This window comes from Poecile atricapillus, chromosome 1, assembly GCF_030490865.1.
Source record: "Poecile atricapillus isolate bPoeAtr1 chromosome 1, bPoeAtr1.hap1, whole genome shotgun sequence".
In the NCBI taxonomy this organism is placed as follows: domain Eukaryota; kingdom Metazoa; phylum Chordata; class Aves; order Passeriformes; family Paridae; genus Poecile; species Poecile atricapillus.
In genome coordinates this window covers 163,606,473-163,620,416 of record NC_081249.1, presented here as the reverse complement: position 1 = coordinate 163,620,416, position 13,944 = coordinate 163,606,473, and the positions used below count along the sequence as shown (strand labels likewise).

Below are 13,944 nucleotides of genomic sequence, written 5' to 3'. Positions count from 1 at the left end.
TGCTACAGTGTTGATATTTTTAATTTTGCTGTAGTATAATTCTTTAATCTTTCCTCTTATATAGGTAAATTTTGTTTTGGAAGTTCTGTTACTTTCTTCCCCAAATCAGGTTTCAGTTTTGTCAGCATGTATGAGAAAGAAATTTAATTAAGCCTACAAATGGTACCATTTTTATTAAGTCTTAATTATTGTATTCTGATTTTTGTCTCAGCACACACCACACAATTTACTCAACCAGGCTGGTCATACTTGCAAGTGGATGGACACTTAGAAGGAGGTGGCAGCTTTGTAGCCCTGACAGATGGCCTAGGGAACCTTACCATCATAATTGAAACTATGGTATGTTCATCAGCAATTCCAGTGGACTAGAAAAGTTACAGGAAATGTTTTATTATGAAGAGCCTGTTTTGATCTGTTATTCAGTATCTGTGAATGTTCTTTGATACTTGTAGCTTTATTAATGAGTTCACTAGAGGTCATTTTTTCTATCTGAACTTCAAATGCCTAGTTGAGACTTCCTGGAGGCCAATATATATGCCATCTTTATCTTTTTATTACACATTATCTTTAATTGGATGACACCCTGGGAGGAAGTTATGTCATGTGCTTTCTTAAACTCTGTATTCATAATAAAATTATTAAACTACTGTAATTGCAGCTATTAAGCTAACAGAGAAACAAATTATTGCTCTTTTAATTTTAATTCTATGCTGTTGGTTTTTCATGATTTTTTCCACTTGTTGCATTCCAGTAATGTGTGTCTCTTCTGTTACATTTATTTTTTTTTTTCAGAGTCATAATCACTCTAAATGTATCAGGCCTCCATTGCCAAATTTTAATGTCATACCTCAGAGAGCAACTTTCTACCTCAGAGGGTCATTTGTAAGTAGACCTACATTTGATCAGCCTTGTAAAATGAATTGCCATTCTTAATCAAATACATACAAGTCAATATCACCGGTTAGCAAGAAATTAACAGTCTCCAGTACTGGAGGCTGTTTCACACCTGGTGACGTTTTAAGCATTCTGGTTCGGTTTTACCATGAGATGCAATGTCATATCTGAAATTGTAGAATTTCTTCTTCTGAAGAAATTTTATAGGAGAGAAATGCAACTGAATTTTTCTTTAGAATTTATTCCAAGGCTGGGTGCTCTGACATGTTGATACAGTTCGTTGGGCCAGCACAGCCATGGTCTTTTTATAGTATAGCTATCATTTTCATAATAGCTGTAGTTGGTTTTATACTGCAGATTTTGCTGTTGCATCCTGTGAAGAGATATTTGAGAATCTCCCAGTTGTTGATTTGTTTATTCTCTTTTTTTAATCTTGCTAAAGTAAATTTCCCTCTAATATTTCCACAGTGTAAACTGGAGGGAGTCATTGTTAGTTGATTTGGATGATTCCTTCTCAGAAGTTGACAGTTACTTATTTGGATTTGATTTTTATTTTTTGGCATCAGTAATTTCCTTTAGGAGGAGATAATTTGGATGATACTTTTGGCAGCAAAATAGTTCACTTAGGAAAAGTAGTTGAGTGTCAATTTGGATACACAGCTCCCTTTTGGGGAAGTATCAGATGGCTCATCCAAACCAAACTCTAGGTCTCTTGCTTTGTTGTTGATGTTGGTAACTGAAAAGAAATTATGGGGGTTATATATGGTTGATAGAGTATTAATGCAGAAGGATGGAGACATGTAAACAAAATACTTTGCTCAAAAATTAAAATCAAAGAACTAGCAACTAGACTGAAGGCCTCATGAAACTGAAACTATTGGGATATTTTTTCAGTCCAGGTACTTCTTGGAGGAGAGCTTGTATCCAAGGTGTATTGTTGGTGAAAGAGAAGCTAAAGATTGTGTCAGTGTTTGCAGTGCTTTCTGTCTTTATAAGCAACATCAGGGCATATTAGGACAATGCTTTATCAATGAATAATCTATAAAAATGTAAGGCATATGTAATGATTAGCTGAATAGAATTGTGGCCTCTAATGTGATCAACAGCCTTAAAATAACAAAAATTAGACACTTATAGAGGACTGGTATTTCTCAGGTTGAGTATTCAAGGTTGTTTATTTTGCTGTTGTTGTGTTTTAAACTGTATGGTATGTTCCATTGTAGTATATGGTGGAAACCCTTCAAGTGTGGCACTCTAGACTTGATTTTGAATCTGGACACTCCAGTCTTTTCCAGAAACTCCGTCCTGTAAAGGTAAGTTGATAGTTTTAATTACAGTCCCTCTGCAGTTTCAGATGTGTCTTTCCTCTTTGGTGAAAGTCCTCTAATTTCATGCTTAAGCTGCATATTTAGGGCATGTTTTAATGCTGTTTGAGTGCAGTTTTACTGGCTATATACAAGACTACCTGGAGGTAATAAAGAGTTTGGGGAAAACGAGTTCTAAAAATAGCCCAGAGATATTTAAATGCTGTGGCAAGAAGATGGGATTTTTTCCTTAAATCAGAACTTCAGAGGATCTTCTTTACTTCTGTAACTTGGTATTTTGTCATTTAGTGGTTAACCTTTGCAGCTTGAGCTTTCTTCAATTGCAGGTATGGAAGGGAAGATTTTCATTAGATCTAAATGTGGATGAAGTCTACACTTTAACCACACTCAAGACAGGACGGAAATATGGTTGCCCAGAGCCGCCTCCTCCTCAGCCCTTTCCTTCAAATTACAAAGATGATTTCAATATACGTAAGCCATAATTCTCTTATCCAAAAACTTAATTCACACACAGATATAATTGTAATGTAGGAAGGTAGTAAGTTATGTTATTTGAATCCTCTACATGAGGTAGCCCGAAGATCTATTTTGTTTTTTGTTTATTTATATCTGTTTTTCCAACAATTTATACCTGTATGACTGTACACCTTATGTCGCTGTTTGACACAAAATGATTCACACAGACACAGCTCAATGTGTGATAAGAAAAAGAGAGTGATTTATTCAGTGATTCCAGTATTTATAGATTCTTGACAACGACCAGGGATTGGATAGTTAGGTTACCACCTTCTCAACCACACTGGTCGTGAGAAATGTCCATCAAAGACATTTCTTCAATGGAATCTGTAAGCATCTATGTTTATAGTTACTTTCCTGGGAAAATGTCTAGAAACTATGAAAACAAGATCAGAAGGCTTAACTCTTACAGCGACAACCTTACACTTGCAATGAAGTGTATTTAATGTAATATCTTATATGGTGTTCATGTGTTTGCAAAACCAGTGCATAAAAACTTCCATTTTGGGGATTGCTTTGATACAGCAAGTCAGAAATGTGGAGAAAATTTTCAGGGGAAATTTTTGAGAACAAGTACACTAAAGAAAAATAATGTCTTAGAGTTGATGTGTATTTTATTTTCTGAACAGGTAATCCACCTTTCAGTGAAGCCCCAAATTTTGCAGATCAGACAGGTGTATTTGAATACTTTGTAAATGCTTCTGACCCTGGAGATCATGTGTTCACACTCCGCCAGGTGGTGGTTCAGCGGCCCATCACTTGGGTTTCTGATGCAGACCAGACCATCAGTGTCATAGGAAATTTTAAGTGGTATGTAGATACTATTTTGTAGCGGCATTTGGGGAAATGTCTTCCTCACCAGTGTGAGTAATGATCAGTTAATCTGTCTCAAGTCTCATTTCTCTTGGACAGAGGCCTTTTGCTTTTGCCTCCAGATTCTCTGTAGTCATGTAGGAATGATGATTCAAGCACTTCAAAAAGTCAGAGCCCTGCTCAGGGCCAAAGGTCAACTGTGTCTGTCTAAATGACTCTTAAAGGATGGAGAATCCACCACTATTCTTGGTTGTTTAGTCTAATGCTGCAGTGTCTTAGAATGTTTCTTTTCGCTTATGTCCTGCTGGGCATATTTGTTCAAGCTAATTTTTTACACTAATGGATCTGAGTTGGCATACTAGAAACACCAATGTGTGCCCTGAGTTTCTTATTTCTTAAACTGGACTAAGAAAAGGATTAATTTTGAATTATATAATTTAGAGTTATTTGTTAGTTTGATCAGTGTCATAACTCTCAGACTATTTAGTTGTTAATTCAGATATATTTGTTGCAGACTGCCATCTTCTGAGCAGTTCCTTGAATTGTATGGATTTGACGCCAATGCTACTTCAAACTCTTATTTCTGGGTGAAAGTAACTGTGGTTTACTCTTTTGATAAAAGTATGGTTACAGTTGCAATTCTTTTTAGGAGCTAAAAAATTGCTAGGCACTACAATGACGGTCATTCAGAACCAAGCATCATATTTTAGAATAATGTTTATTTAAAATTAATAAGCATTTGGAAAAGATCCTGTTAACTAATTTTGCTTTTAATAGTAATAATAAACTTCATACTTAAAGCTTTCTCTTCTGCTTAGAAGTCTAGCCTAAATTGTTTTGATATGTTCTTTAAAATAGCCATTCTGTCAGGTTTTTTTCACTTTAATTAGATTATTGATCTGGCAAATGCTTTTTCAGAACATATTTCACACTTCTAATTTCAGGCCTGGAGTCGTGATTGAATCACTTTGGTCCAAAACCTGGAAAAGTAACACCCTCTTGTACTTGGAGGTTGTTCTTCAGTTTTCAGATGTTTTCTTTTGCAGCCCTCTGTTAAGAAAAATCTCACATTCCCCCTATAATCAACTATCCCTCGTTGAGTAAATCATACTCAGTGATTCCTATAACAGCTACATAGGACATATTCTAAACTTACTGTACTGAGATTCATAAAAACTTCCTATTATTTTATTTTAGTTCTGTTTCTTTGAGTCTTCATCTTGCTTTCAAAACCAAGTTTGCTTCCTGAATATTCAGTTTATTATTCAAGTTTTACTGGCCTGTAACTTTTCATAATGCTAGTCCTCAATTTCAGGCCCTCAAGTTTGTTTGCTTCATCCTCAGTTTAAGACTCTGGGACAACTTGTCCCTGGCAGATATTTTCAACAATGAGCACCTGCTACTGAAATTCCAAGCCAATCTTGCGTTAGATTTCTCTGTGGGATGGTACTTCAGTTGTCAATAGCACTTTATCGTGGTTCAATTTCAGGATTGTTTAGTTGGTTTTAGTTTGAATTTTAAACTTGTGAATGTGAAAGCTTTTTACTCTCTTATCCTTGATTTGTTAGTGTTTTTCTCTGATGGTTTTATTGAACCTAGGTATATTCTGAAAGTATTACTATGTAATTATTTCTGTATTGCTATGAGTCTCTTTATAATGGTTTAAGGAAAATGTGGGGGGGTCTCTTTTTTGATATATGGGGAGGCAAGAAAGTAATCCTGTTTGTGTAGTGGCTATATTCAAGAATATGGAGCATTACATTAGAATTAAAACTCAGGTCATTCTTACTACTATGTTAGAGGTGAGAAGAAAAGTTACTAGAATAGATATTCTCTGATTCAGTTATCAGCTGAGCTGCTGTCAAAGAAAGTCTTTTCATATTCTGTAAATAATTATGGATAGTTATTGCTTAACTAAGTGCCCTTGTGGCTGTGTTTGTATTAGAAGTGCCTTCAGACATGGGATGTGGATCAATTAATAGAGGGAGAGAATTTTTATGGTTAAGAGCCTTGTAGTGCAACTCCGGGGAGGAGGAAGTTGTGTAAATTTTCTAGGTGCAATTTGATGGTTCTGATATTATTTCACTTTATTCTTCTTTACAACTCACACTGCATGCATAATGCAGTGCTTTACTGTTGAGTTGGAGTATAGTCTCAGGAAATCAAATAATTTCTGTGTTCTGCCTACTCAAAAAAATGGATTCCTTCCTTGTTAAAACACTAAACTTCTCTTACAGGGTAAACATGACAGTCACTTGTGACATCTACATAGAAAAACCTCGTGATGGAGGCGTGTTTATTGCAGGAAGAGTTGACAATGGTGGGATATATGTGCGACGTACCAAAGGAGTTTTCTTCTGGGTTTTTGCAGATGGCACCTACAGAGTCACTGGTGACCTAGGTAAGCAGTGCTTTGTAAAAGTGGATACTGGCATATGGACATGTCATTTTGATAACTTGGATAAAAATGGGTAACATTCAGATTTTATAGTTCATTTGTCATGACTATGAATTTAACCAGTTGTGTTCTAATGATGGTCACTTTTCATATGCAGAGAAAGCATCTGGAGGCTACTGGCTGGCCCATTTCTCAGGCTCAGCTTTCTGGAGTTTTTGTTTTTCCACTAACAAAGTCTGTTTTACACTAGCAAATATGAGGTATTTTGCTTTTCATAAATACTCTGATACAATATTAATTACAGAAATATTTGATCTGTATTCTTAAACTACACATAAAAAAAAATCCCGATTGACATGAAATGGCTTTTCTTAGAGAGCAGTTCATCTTACATCTGGCTTAAGTGATGATCATAAGTGGCCTCCTTTTTCCTCAAATTATGCATCCTCCTCTTAGTGTAGCTCAGTGGAGCGAGCACATGTTCTACTTGTGATGCTAACGTTCTTATGTGCTTAACTGTAGAGCACTTCACATGCACATGGAAGAGTGTATGATAATACTTCATCAATAACTAAAAGTTCTTTTCAATTTGTTTTGGCATAGTGGCATATTTAGTTGTTTAAATGCATTTCCTGTCATTTCATGAGTATAAATTAAAATTTTCAATGGTTTCTTATGAGTCAACTGTAACTTCCAGATCTACAGTATATCTGATCATATACTTCTTTTTTGTGTGTGTGTCTGTGTTCCTTTCCACTTTTACCATGGAGAGGTAGCATAAAGAAGGTTTTACATAGCTTCTCTTAATGTACCAGTGCTCCCTATGGAAACTTTACAGTGTGTAATTCCATAAAAACTTAAGTTTCAGCTGTATGAAAATACATACTTGTGTTTAGGATCGACTCAATTTTTTATTTGTAATAAGACCTAGCAACATTACCTGATTAGTTTCTCAGGCTGTCAGAAATAAGTTTTCCTGGATGAAATGAGTAGATTTTGATCAACCATCCTGTTATTTCAGGCTGAGACTCTTGTTACACAATATGATAATTTTTTCTGTAAAGTTATTTTCAGTCATCTTTATTTTTTTCTAGAAGGGAGCCTGAATGTTAAATATCTTGCAGCAAAAACTGTCTACTGAATAAATGAGGACTTGTGGCACTTAATTTTTTTCAGGTCTTCATCTTACCTCCAGGTGTCATTCACACCCCACTTTTGCTTAGCTTAAATTTTGAGCTAAGCAACATGACAGTGTGGCAACTCAAACCCTGTGATTTAAAATAGTTTCAAACAATACATAAACAAGAAGATCTATAGAACAAGCAGTGATAGCTACTGTCACACTTTGTGAACCTGTACTCTCCATAGAGTGAATCCTCATCTCATGCCAAATTGCTAAGAGCATTGAGATTTCAGTAAAAAAACAGTGCTGGCAAAACAGGAGAATGTACTAATAATGCAGAGTCCAGGTTTACATGTTAGCCTTCCAAACTGGTAAAATGTCAATCCTGAAAACTTCTGAAAAATAGATAGTATTATCCTTTCACTGGCTTGGTATTTATCAGTTTCAGCAAAGGGCTGAAGTTACACTTTGCTAACTTAAGCATGTTTTGCAGCTGGAGAGGAAATATTAATGAAAGGACTTGCTGGTGTCCGGGATAATGCATGGCACACACTTACTCTCAACATTCAGGTAAGGACTCAGGCAAAAAGCTAGAAAACCAGTTATGACACTTCCAATCTTAAATGGTTTACACAACACTGTGCTATACTATTGATGATGGCTTTGCATTAGTTTACCCTATCAAAAATATAAGCAATATCTGTTATATTAAACCAATGCTAAAATACCATACCAAGTTCTGCTGCCTGTATTTTAAAAGAGATCTTGAGAATTTGTAGGAGGTACAGAAAATAACTGGAAAACTGAATTGAAAGCTAGAGGTAGAAGGGTGAGAGAAGCAAGTCTCATTTAATTTGATGGAAAGATGATGGCCTGGCTTCCTGTTCTAAGGACAATGAGTAAATTACTAAGGTAGCCTGTGTTACAAATCTGTCTCCCACCAGTTCCCTTTCCAGGCTAAGGCCATGTATGGGGAGCTAGTAAAGGACTGGGAAACTCAGGTAAACTGAGTTCCTTCTCTGCTGTGGTGGAAGAACACAGGCATTATGTTATTGTATAGGTGGGCTGCAGTTCATGAGAAACCTGTCTGCATTTTTTTCCTTCCCTCCCTCTCCACCCTTTTTGACCACAGTGACTTGGGGAGGAAAGTAGCCCCGAACTGTACTTTAAATATCCCTGTGCGATTTGATGGGTGTGACACTGGTGCAAGCACCTAAAAGGCTTTAAGTTCCTCTTCTGAATGCCTTTGTCTAATGTAACCTTTGCAACTGCAACTGACTTGAAATGTGGGGAAGCTTGAATCCTAGCTGGGGAGATTTACTACGGAAGGTAACACTTTTAAAGTTATGCACTGAGTCCCTCACGCTAAAATGCCACTGAGTATTAGAAGCTGATTTTTGTCTCTTGTACTATCACTTTTGTAGACAAAGGGACACTTGTGCCTAAGGCATTCACTGGAATGGATGTAGTTCAGTTTTGGCTTTGGTACACCTACATTTATGACAGTGCTTTCCATCTGTAAAATGGGCCAAGATACTGGGTTACTGAAGATGAACATTAATCGCTTAAAACAGTGTTGGGAATTTTAAAATCACAGTGCTTCAAAACTTCATCAGTGTTGTTAAAGTATTTTGTACCTAGGATGCCTTTGATGTAATGAGTGAAGTACAGAGCCATCTTTATAATTCACACACTGAGTCCTTGAAAGACATTCTTGGCTTTTACCTGTGTCTGTAATTGTCTTTCAGATGAGGAAATACAGGTAAACTGAAGTACTTTTTCCTAAATACTATTTAGTGGAACACACAAAAGATAAACTGTAATTTTTCCTGAAACTGCTTTTAATTTCTACATCTCGAAGTGGCTTGAGTGATACTTGAAGGTTCTGCTATCTCCCCTTTCTTTTGGCTTAATGACTAAATTACATCTTTCTTGACTTTTGACTTCTGCCTAATTCTGCAGAATCAGTGCCAAGTGTATCATATCACCTTAAGAAAGTTGGGCTGTTTTGAAAGTGTCTGATATAAGGAATAAGAAAACCAGTTTACCCTTCAGGTTCTACACTGAGTTAGCAAAGCTGTGAGTAGGAGAAGAGGAGCCTTTAATGTATTCACTGTGAAGGCATTAGATCTATTTCAAAGAGCTGATAGACACCAGAGGATTCTATGCAATATTTAGATGCATCTCTGCATGAAAAATGTGTGAAATGTAGTTGAAAGTTGACTTGACATCCTTCTGCTTTGTCTTGTCTCCCATGTGAGCAGGCTCAGTGTATACACAGACCCTGGAAAACAAAGCTAACATTTTCTTTTTTGTAACAGGGCAACTCCGCCTCAGGACTGTTAAATGGTTATCCACTCTGGGAGAATGTCACCATTTCTAAACCGCAGAACGGCTGGGCTGCTCTCGGAACTCGCTCGTTTGAGTTGGCACAGTTTGACAACTTCCAGGTTGAAGCTTGCTGAGGTGGCTTTGGCATTTGGAGAACCTGGTTCTCATGTTACTTTGAAAAAGAGCCAAGTCAAACTTGGAGGAGAGCTGACTGCCAAACTGTGATTGATCTCTTGGCAAAGAGTCTGGATTCAGTCCGTGTTATTTGTTAAAGGTTTACTTGAGTAGATATCAACATGATTGTAGCTTTATCCCCTATTGCTGTGGGATTTTTGCCCTTCAGTTTTTAGGGGTAAATTTTAGTTCAAGGTAATGATGAAAACAAATTCTTGGATTTAGATATCTTTTAATAACAACATCTTAACTTACCAGCTCACTTCTAAGATAACTTTAGAAGTTAACAGAAGACAGATGCATCTTAAGCTGCATTTTTTAACACTTCCACTGTTATGTCCATTGCTTTCACTGTGAAAGAAAGAATTAAATGCCAGTAAGCCTTATGAGCCAGTGGGCCCCATACTTTTGTAGGTCTATCATTCTCAAATTTCATTTGGATAAAGTACCTAGATTTCCTATAGTAAAAAAAAGATGTTTTGTCTGTTTTTTTGGTGCAGTCTGTGACTAGACATTACAGTACTCCTAGTGCATTTGATTACTTCTTTCAACTTCCGTTGCAGCCCTAAAATATATCCTATTTTCAGTGGAATGGAAATGTGCCTTATGACTGATCAGGGAGTGCAGGATGTGGCTTATTTCTAATCTACCTCCTCTTTCCACTGAAAGGGTTGAAATGGATGAAAAGATACTATAACTTAGAGGTTGTTGATGATAATATTGTGGGGTTTTTTGCATAGTGCAAAGAGTGAAAACATTGCATCATGGATATTTTCATGTCAGGAAACTGGCCTTTTGTTCCTAGAAACTTGGGCAAACATCTCTCTCTTTTGATGGTTTTAGAGCTTTGAATAGAAAACAATTAAAGCCTAACAATGGTATTTAGTTTATTATATTACTGTGGCACACAGGAGATATGGATACTATCACTTCCTATAAAAGAAATTGAAAAAAAAAAACCAAAATCCAGTCTTGGCCTTTAAGAGTTTGCAACCTGATCATAAGGTGACATGGTGGACACAGAGGGAATGGTTTAGTGTGCCAAGCAGTGGAAATGACACAAGAGTGTCTGTTTTTAAACTTTTCCTAGCCATCATGGAGTGAAGTTCAGAGGATAATTCAGACCCTTGAAATTGGAGGGATTCTGTTTAGCTATTGCTTCATTTAATTTTTTTCCCAAGTTACTGTGTTATAAAAAAACCCGATTAATTGAGAATATGAAGTACTGAATGGGTTTTTCCTCACATACATTTGCAGTTCAGTCAGCCCCAGAATTTTTCATGTTTGTTATTGTTCAGTTTGAATGAAGATGATGTTTATTCCCATAATGAAACATGCTTCCTGTGTCCATCTACTTTTCGCATTCACATCCTGTTTAATTGACAAGCAAGTTGTTCCACATACTTGCTAGGGCTCTACTCTAGCTGTATGAGGCCCTTTGTAGCAGGCAACATCTGGAGAAAAAGATTTACAGTGTATTTTGATTTACAGAGATTATTGTTCTGATCCCCTTTATTTTGAAGGCTGAGTCCAGTAATTGTTAACTTCAGTCTTTGAAGTTGTCATCTTATATAAAGTTAATGTTATACAGATCAATCCTGGAAAATTTTTATAAAGTTGATCTTCCGTTTTCATTTTTAGAGAAGAGTTCTTAAAATTCCATCTCTAGTAAGTAAAAATGGTTGTGTCTTTTAGCTGTTATATTGATACTGCTTATTTATACTTGGAAATTTCATACATGACAGTAATCCTGGAAAATGGTTTAAACCACTAAACTTTAAAACTAGCAGAAGGCTTCCAAATGTGAAGTAACTGTTTACTTAAGTGGGTGAAAAGTGAAAGACAATTTTCCATATAATTTTCAAGTACGGATGCAGATCTATTCATTACTTGCTTGATTTCCTAAGGAGTGTCACTGGTCACTCCACATGTGAAGGAATCTAATTTTAGGTCCTCATATTCAAGTAATATAATAATCTGAGAATAAATTTATTTTAGCTGTGAGGATTTTCATTTGGATGCTTCTTGGAGTCTTCCTGGTAGCTTCTGTGGCTGCAAGCAGAGAGATCAGCAATGATGTAGTTATTCCAAAGGAGCTGTCCGTTTTTTTAACCTTCTAATGCACTAGTGTAATAAACTGTACCATTATATTGTGTACTAAACACAATGTATTTTATCACTGGAAATGTTGATTTTTTTTTCTTCCCTAATCTTAATTTACAAGGTTTGAGGATTAAAGTGTTATGAACAGAGTAAGTGATTTAATGGTGACATAATGTTATTCATCTTTATATGTCTGTAATTCTTCACCCTTCAGTAGACTGTAATATGTTTGGCAATAACAAGCTGTCGGGTTTTTCACTGAGGAGTGGATTTATGTTGTTGATTATAAATGCTAATCATTCCAAATGGACGAATAAAACACTTGAAAATGCTTTATTTGTGTAGAATGCTTCTGTAAAATGGGTCTTGGTTTTCTTCAGCAAGAGAGCTGACAAGTTTTCCATTGTGATTTCTGATAATTATGCTTGGCATTAACTTAATTGAATTGGAAGAGTATAGCTAACCAGTCCTTATTAAAAATATCTCAAAATCCATATGCATTAGGACTTGTGCTATTGATGAAATTATTTTCTTATACCACTCAATATACATTTTGCTTCTTTCTGGTTTCATGATTTGGATATTTTTTTTTAATTTAGTAAAGGGAATTAAATTGTATTTCAGGACCAGTGATACAAAACTGCTGAGTACTAAGGTCTTATGAGATTTAGCTGAAAGTCAGGTTTGGAAACAGTGTTGTAAGGATGTGTTTCTATTGTTTAAAGACCACTTTATTTTGAATATCCTTTTGAATCTATCTTCAAACACCCTATTTTTGTTTTTTTTAAGCTAAATTTTAGGGTTTAATTTTACAAGGAGAAATTCCATAGAGCTAGTTATGTTTCCCAGTCCACCATGCCAGTAGATATGACTTAGCCAGGAATTATTGCCTTCCAGTAACCAGGTACATGCTACCACCTGCACAAGCACTGCATCAAAATCAATTCTGTCCCTTCTCTGCCACCCTACCTTTTGAGGTTAGACATGAGCAGTTGGGATTTTTTTTGCTCCTGCAAAACACTATGACTCTTTTGCTTTAAAATTACAGGAGACTCTTTAGGCTTCTTTTGCAGCTGCCTCTTTGTATTTGCATAAAAAAAAAAAAACTACTTCCAGATTTGAGTGGTAGTGGTTTGCTTTTGCCTTGTACGATCAGTTTTACTGCATCGTAACAACAGGTTGTTTTCACTTAATAAATTTCCATTGGTTTACCTGAAGTTTCTATCCAGAGTCCATTTTCTGAAGGGGAGTGGGTATTATGAAATTAACCATCATAATTATAGCTGTCTTTGATGATTTTAGCAGTATGGCCAAAGACAGACAGTGCTTGGAGACTTTATTATCCTCTCTTTGATGTTTTGGTATTTTTCTTTGTTTTTTGTTTGTTTGTGTGGCTTTTGTTGGTTCATTTGTGGGTTTTGGCTTGTGTTTTTTTGTTTGTTTTTGTTTGTTTTTAAACCCTTTGTAAGTACTACATTCATACAAGTCTAGCACATGCTGGGAGTGGCAGACAGGCAGGTTGTAAAAATCCTCTAGTTTTGAAGACTTCCTGGGCTGGTAGTGGAATCACAAGGTAGCTTTTTTAGAATACTGAGAGTAATGTGCATTGAAAAGTCAGCATGAGCAAATTCCTCTTGCTGTGGTCCTTCCATTTATGCCCAAGTGTCGCTGAAACAATAAGGGTTGTGTTTCTAGAACTTGTGTTCTAAAAAAAGCCCAAAACGCCCACTAGTAATTGAGCAGAGGAAAATGTGTGCTGCAGCAGCGTTGCCAAGCTTTTTCTGTGTGCCAAGATACTTCTCTGCGGTTTTCATAATGGCTAAGAAAACAACTGTGAAACTCTGCTTTTCCCCTCAAGGAATCATATTTGGATAAGGTTAGAAACAGAGACACAACCCAACACCAGTTTTGTCAGGGGCTCCTGGTACCTTTGCAATGAGTGCATTAAACCTGACTCTTTTATGTACCCCAGGTTAAACCTGGACATGTCTCTGGAAAGCAGAGATGAAAGTATGCTAAAAGTATTTGTTGGAGTGTTGACTTTTTAATTTTTTTTAATGCTTTTTCTGTTGGTATCAAGTGTACCTGTCTGAGCTTGACTTGACTTAGTGCAGGAAAACAGTAATTTTTGGTTTTGTTGTGCTCACAGATGCATTTCAAAGACAATACTGTAGTAGAGTGGGGCTCAATACAGAATGAACTTGAAGGTATGTAGGAAGAAACTGAACCTAGTGTGTAATATTCTTCTAATTTAATGCAGCCATGGT

At 36.2% G+C, this 13,944-nt stretch overlaps 1 protein-coding gene across 2 annotated transcripts in view; it reads left to right on the top strand.

Moving 5' to 3' along the window:
* Positions 1–12,010, top strand: part of GALC (galactosylceramidase) — a 31,750-nt gene extending 19,740 nt beyond the window's left edge. For both annotated transcript variants that reach the window (XM_058829192.1, XM_058829193.1), the window contains exons 10-17: positions 212–339; positions 793–882; positions 2,118–2,207; positions 2,546–2,690; positions 3,365–3,545; positions 5,786–5,949; positions 7,563–7,639; positions 9,391–12,010. In XM_058829192.1, coding sequence (XP_058685175.1) covers positions 212–339; positions 793–882; positions 2,118–2,207; positions 2,546–2,690; positions 3,365–3,545; positions 5,786–5,949; positions 7,563–7,639; positions 9,391–9,534 — 1,019 coding nt within the window. In that variant the 3' untranslated portion in view covers positions 9,535–12,010. The remainder of the gene's footprint in view (positions 1–211; positions 340–792; positions 883–2,117; positions 2,208–2,545; positions 2,691–3,364; positions 3,546–5,785; positions 5,950–7,562; positions 7,640–9,390) is intronic.
* The last annotated feature ends 1,934 nt before the right edge of the window (positions 12,011–13,944 follow it).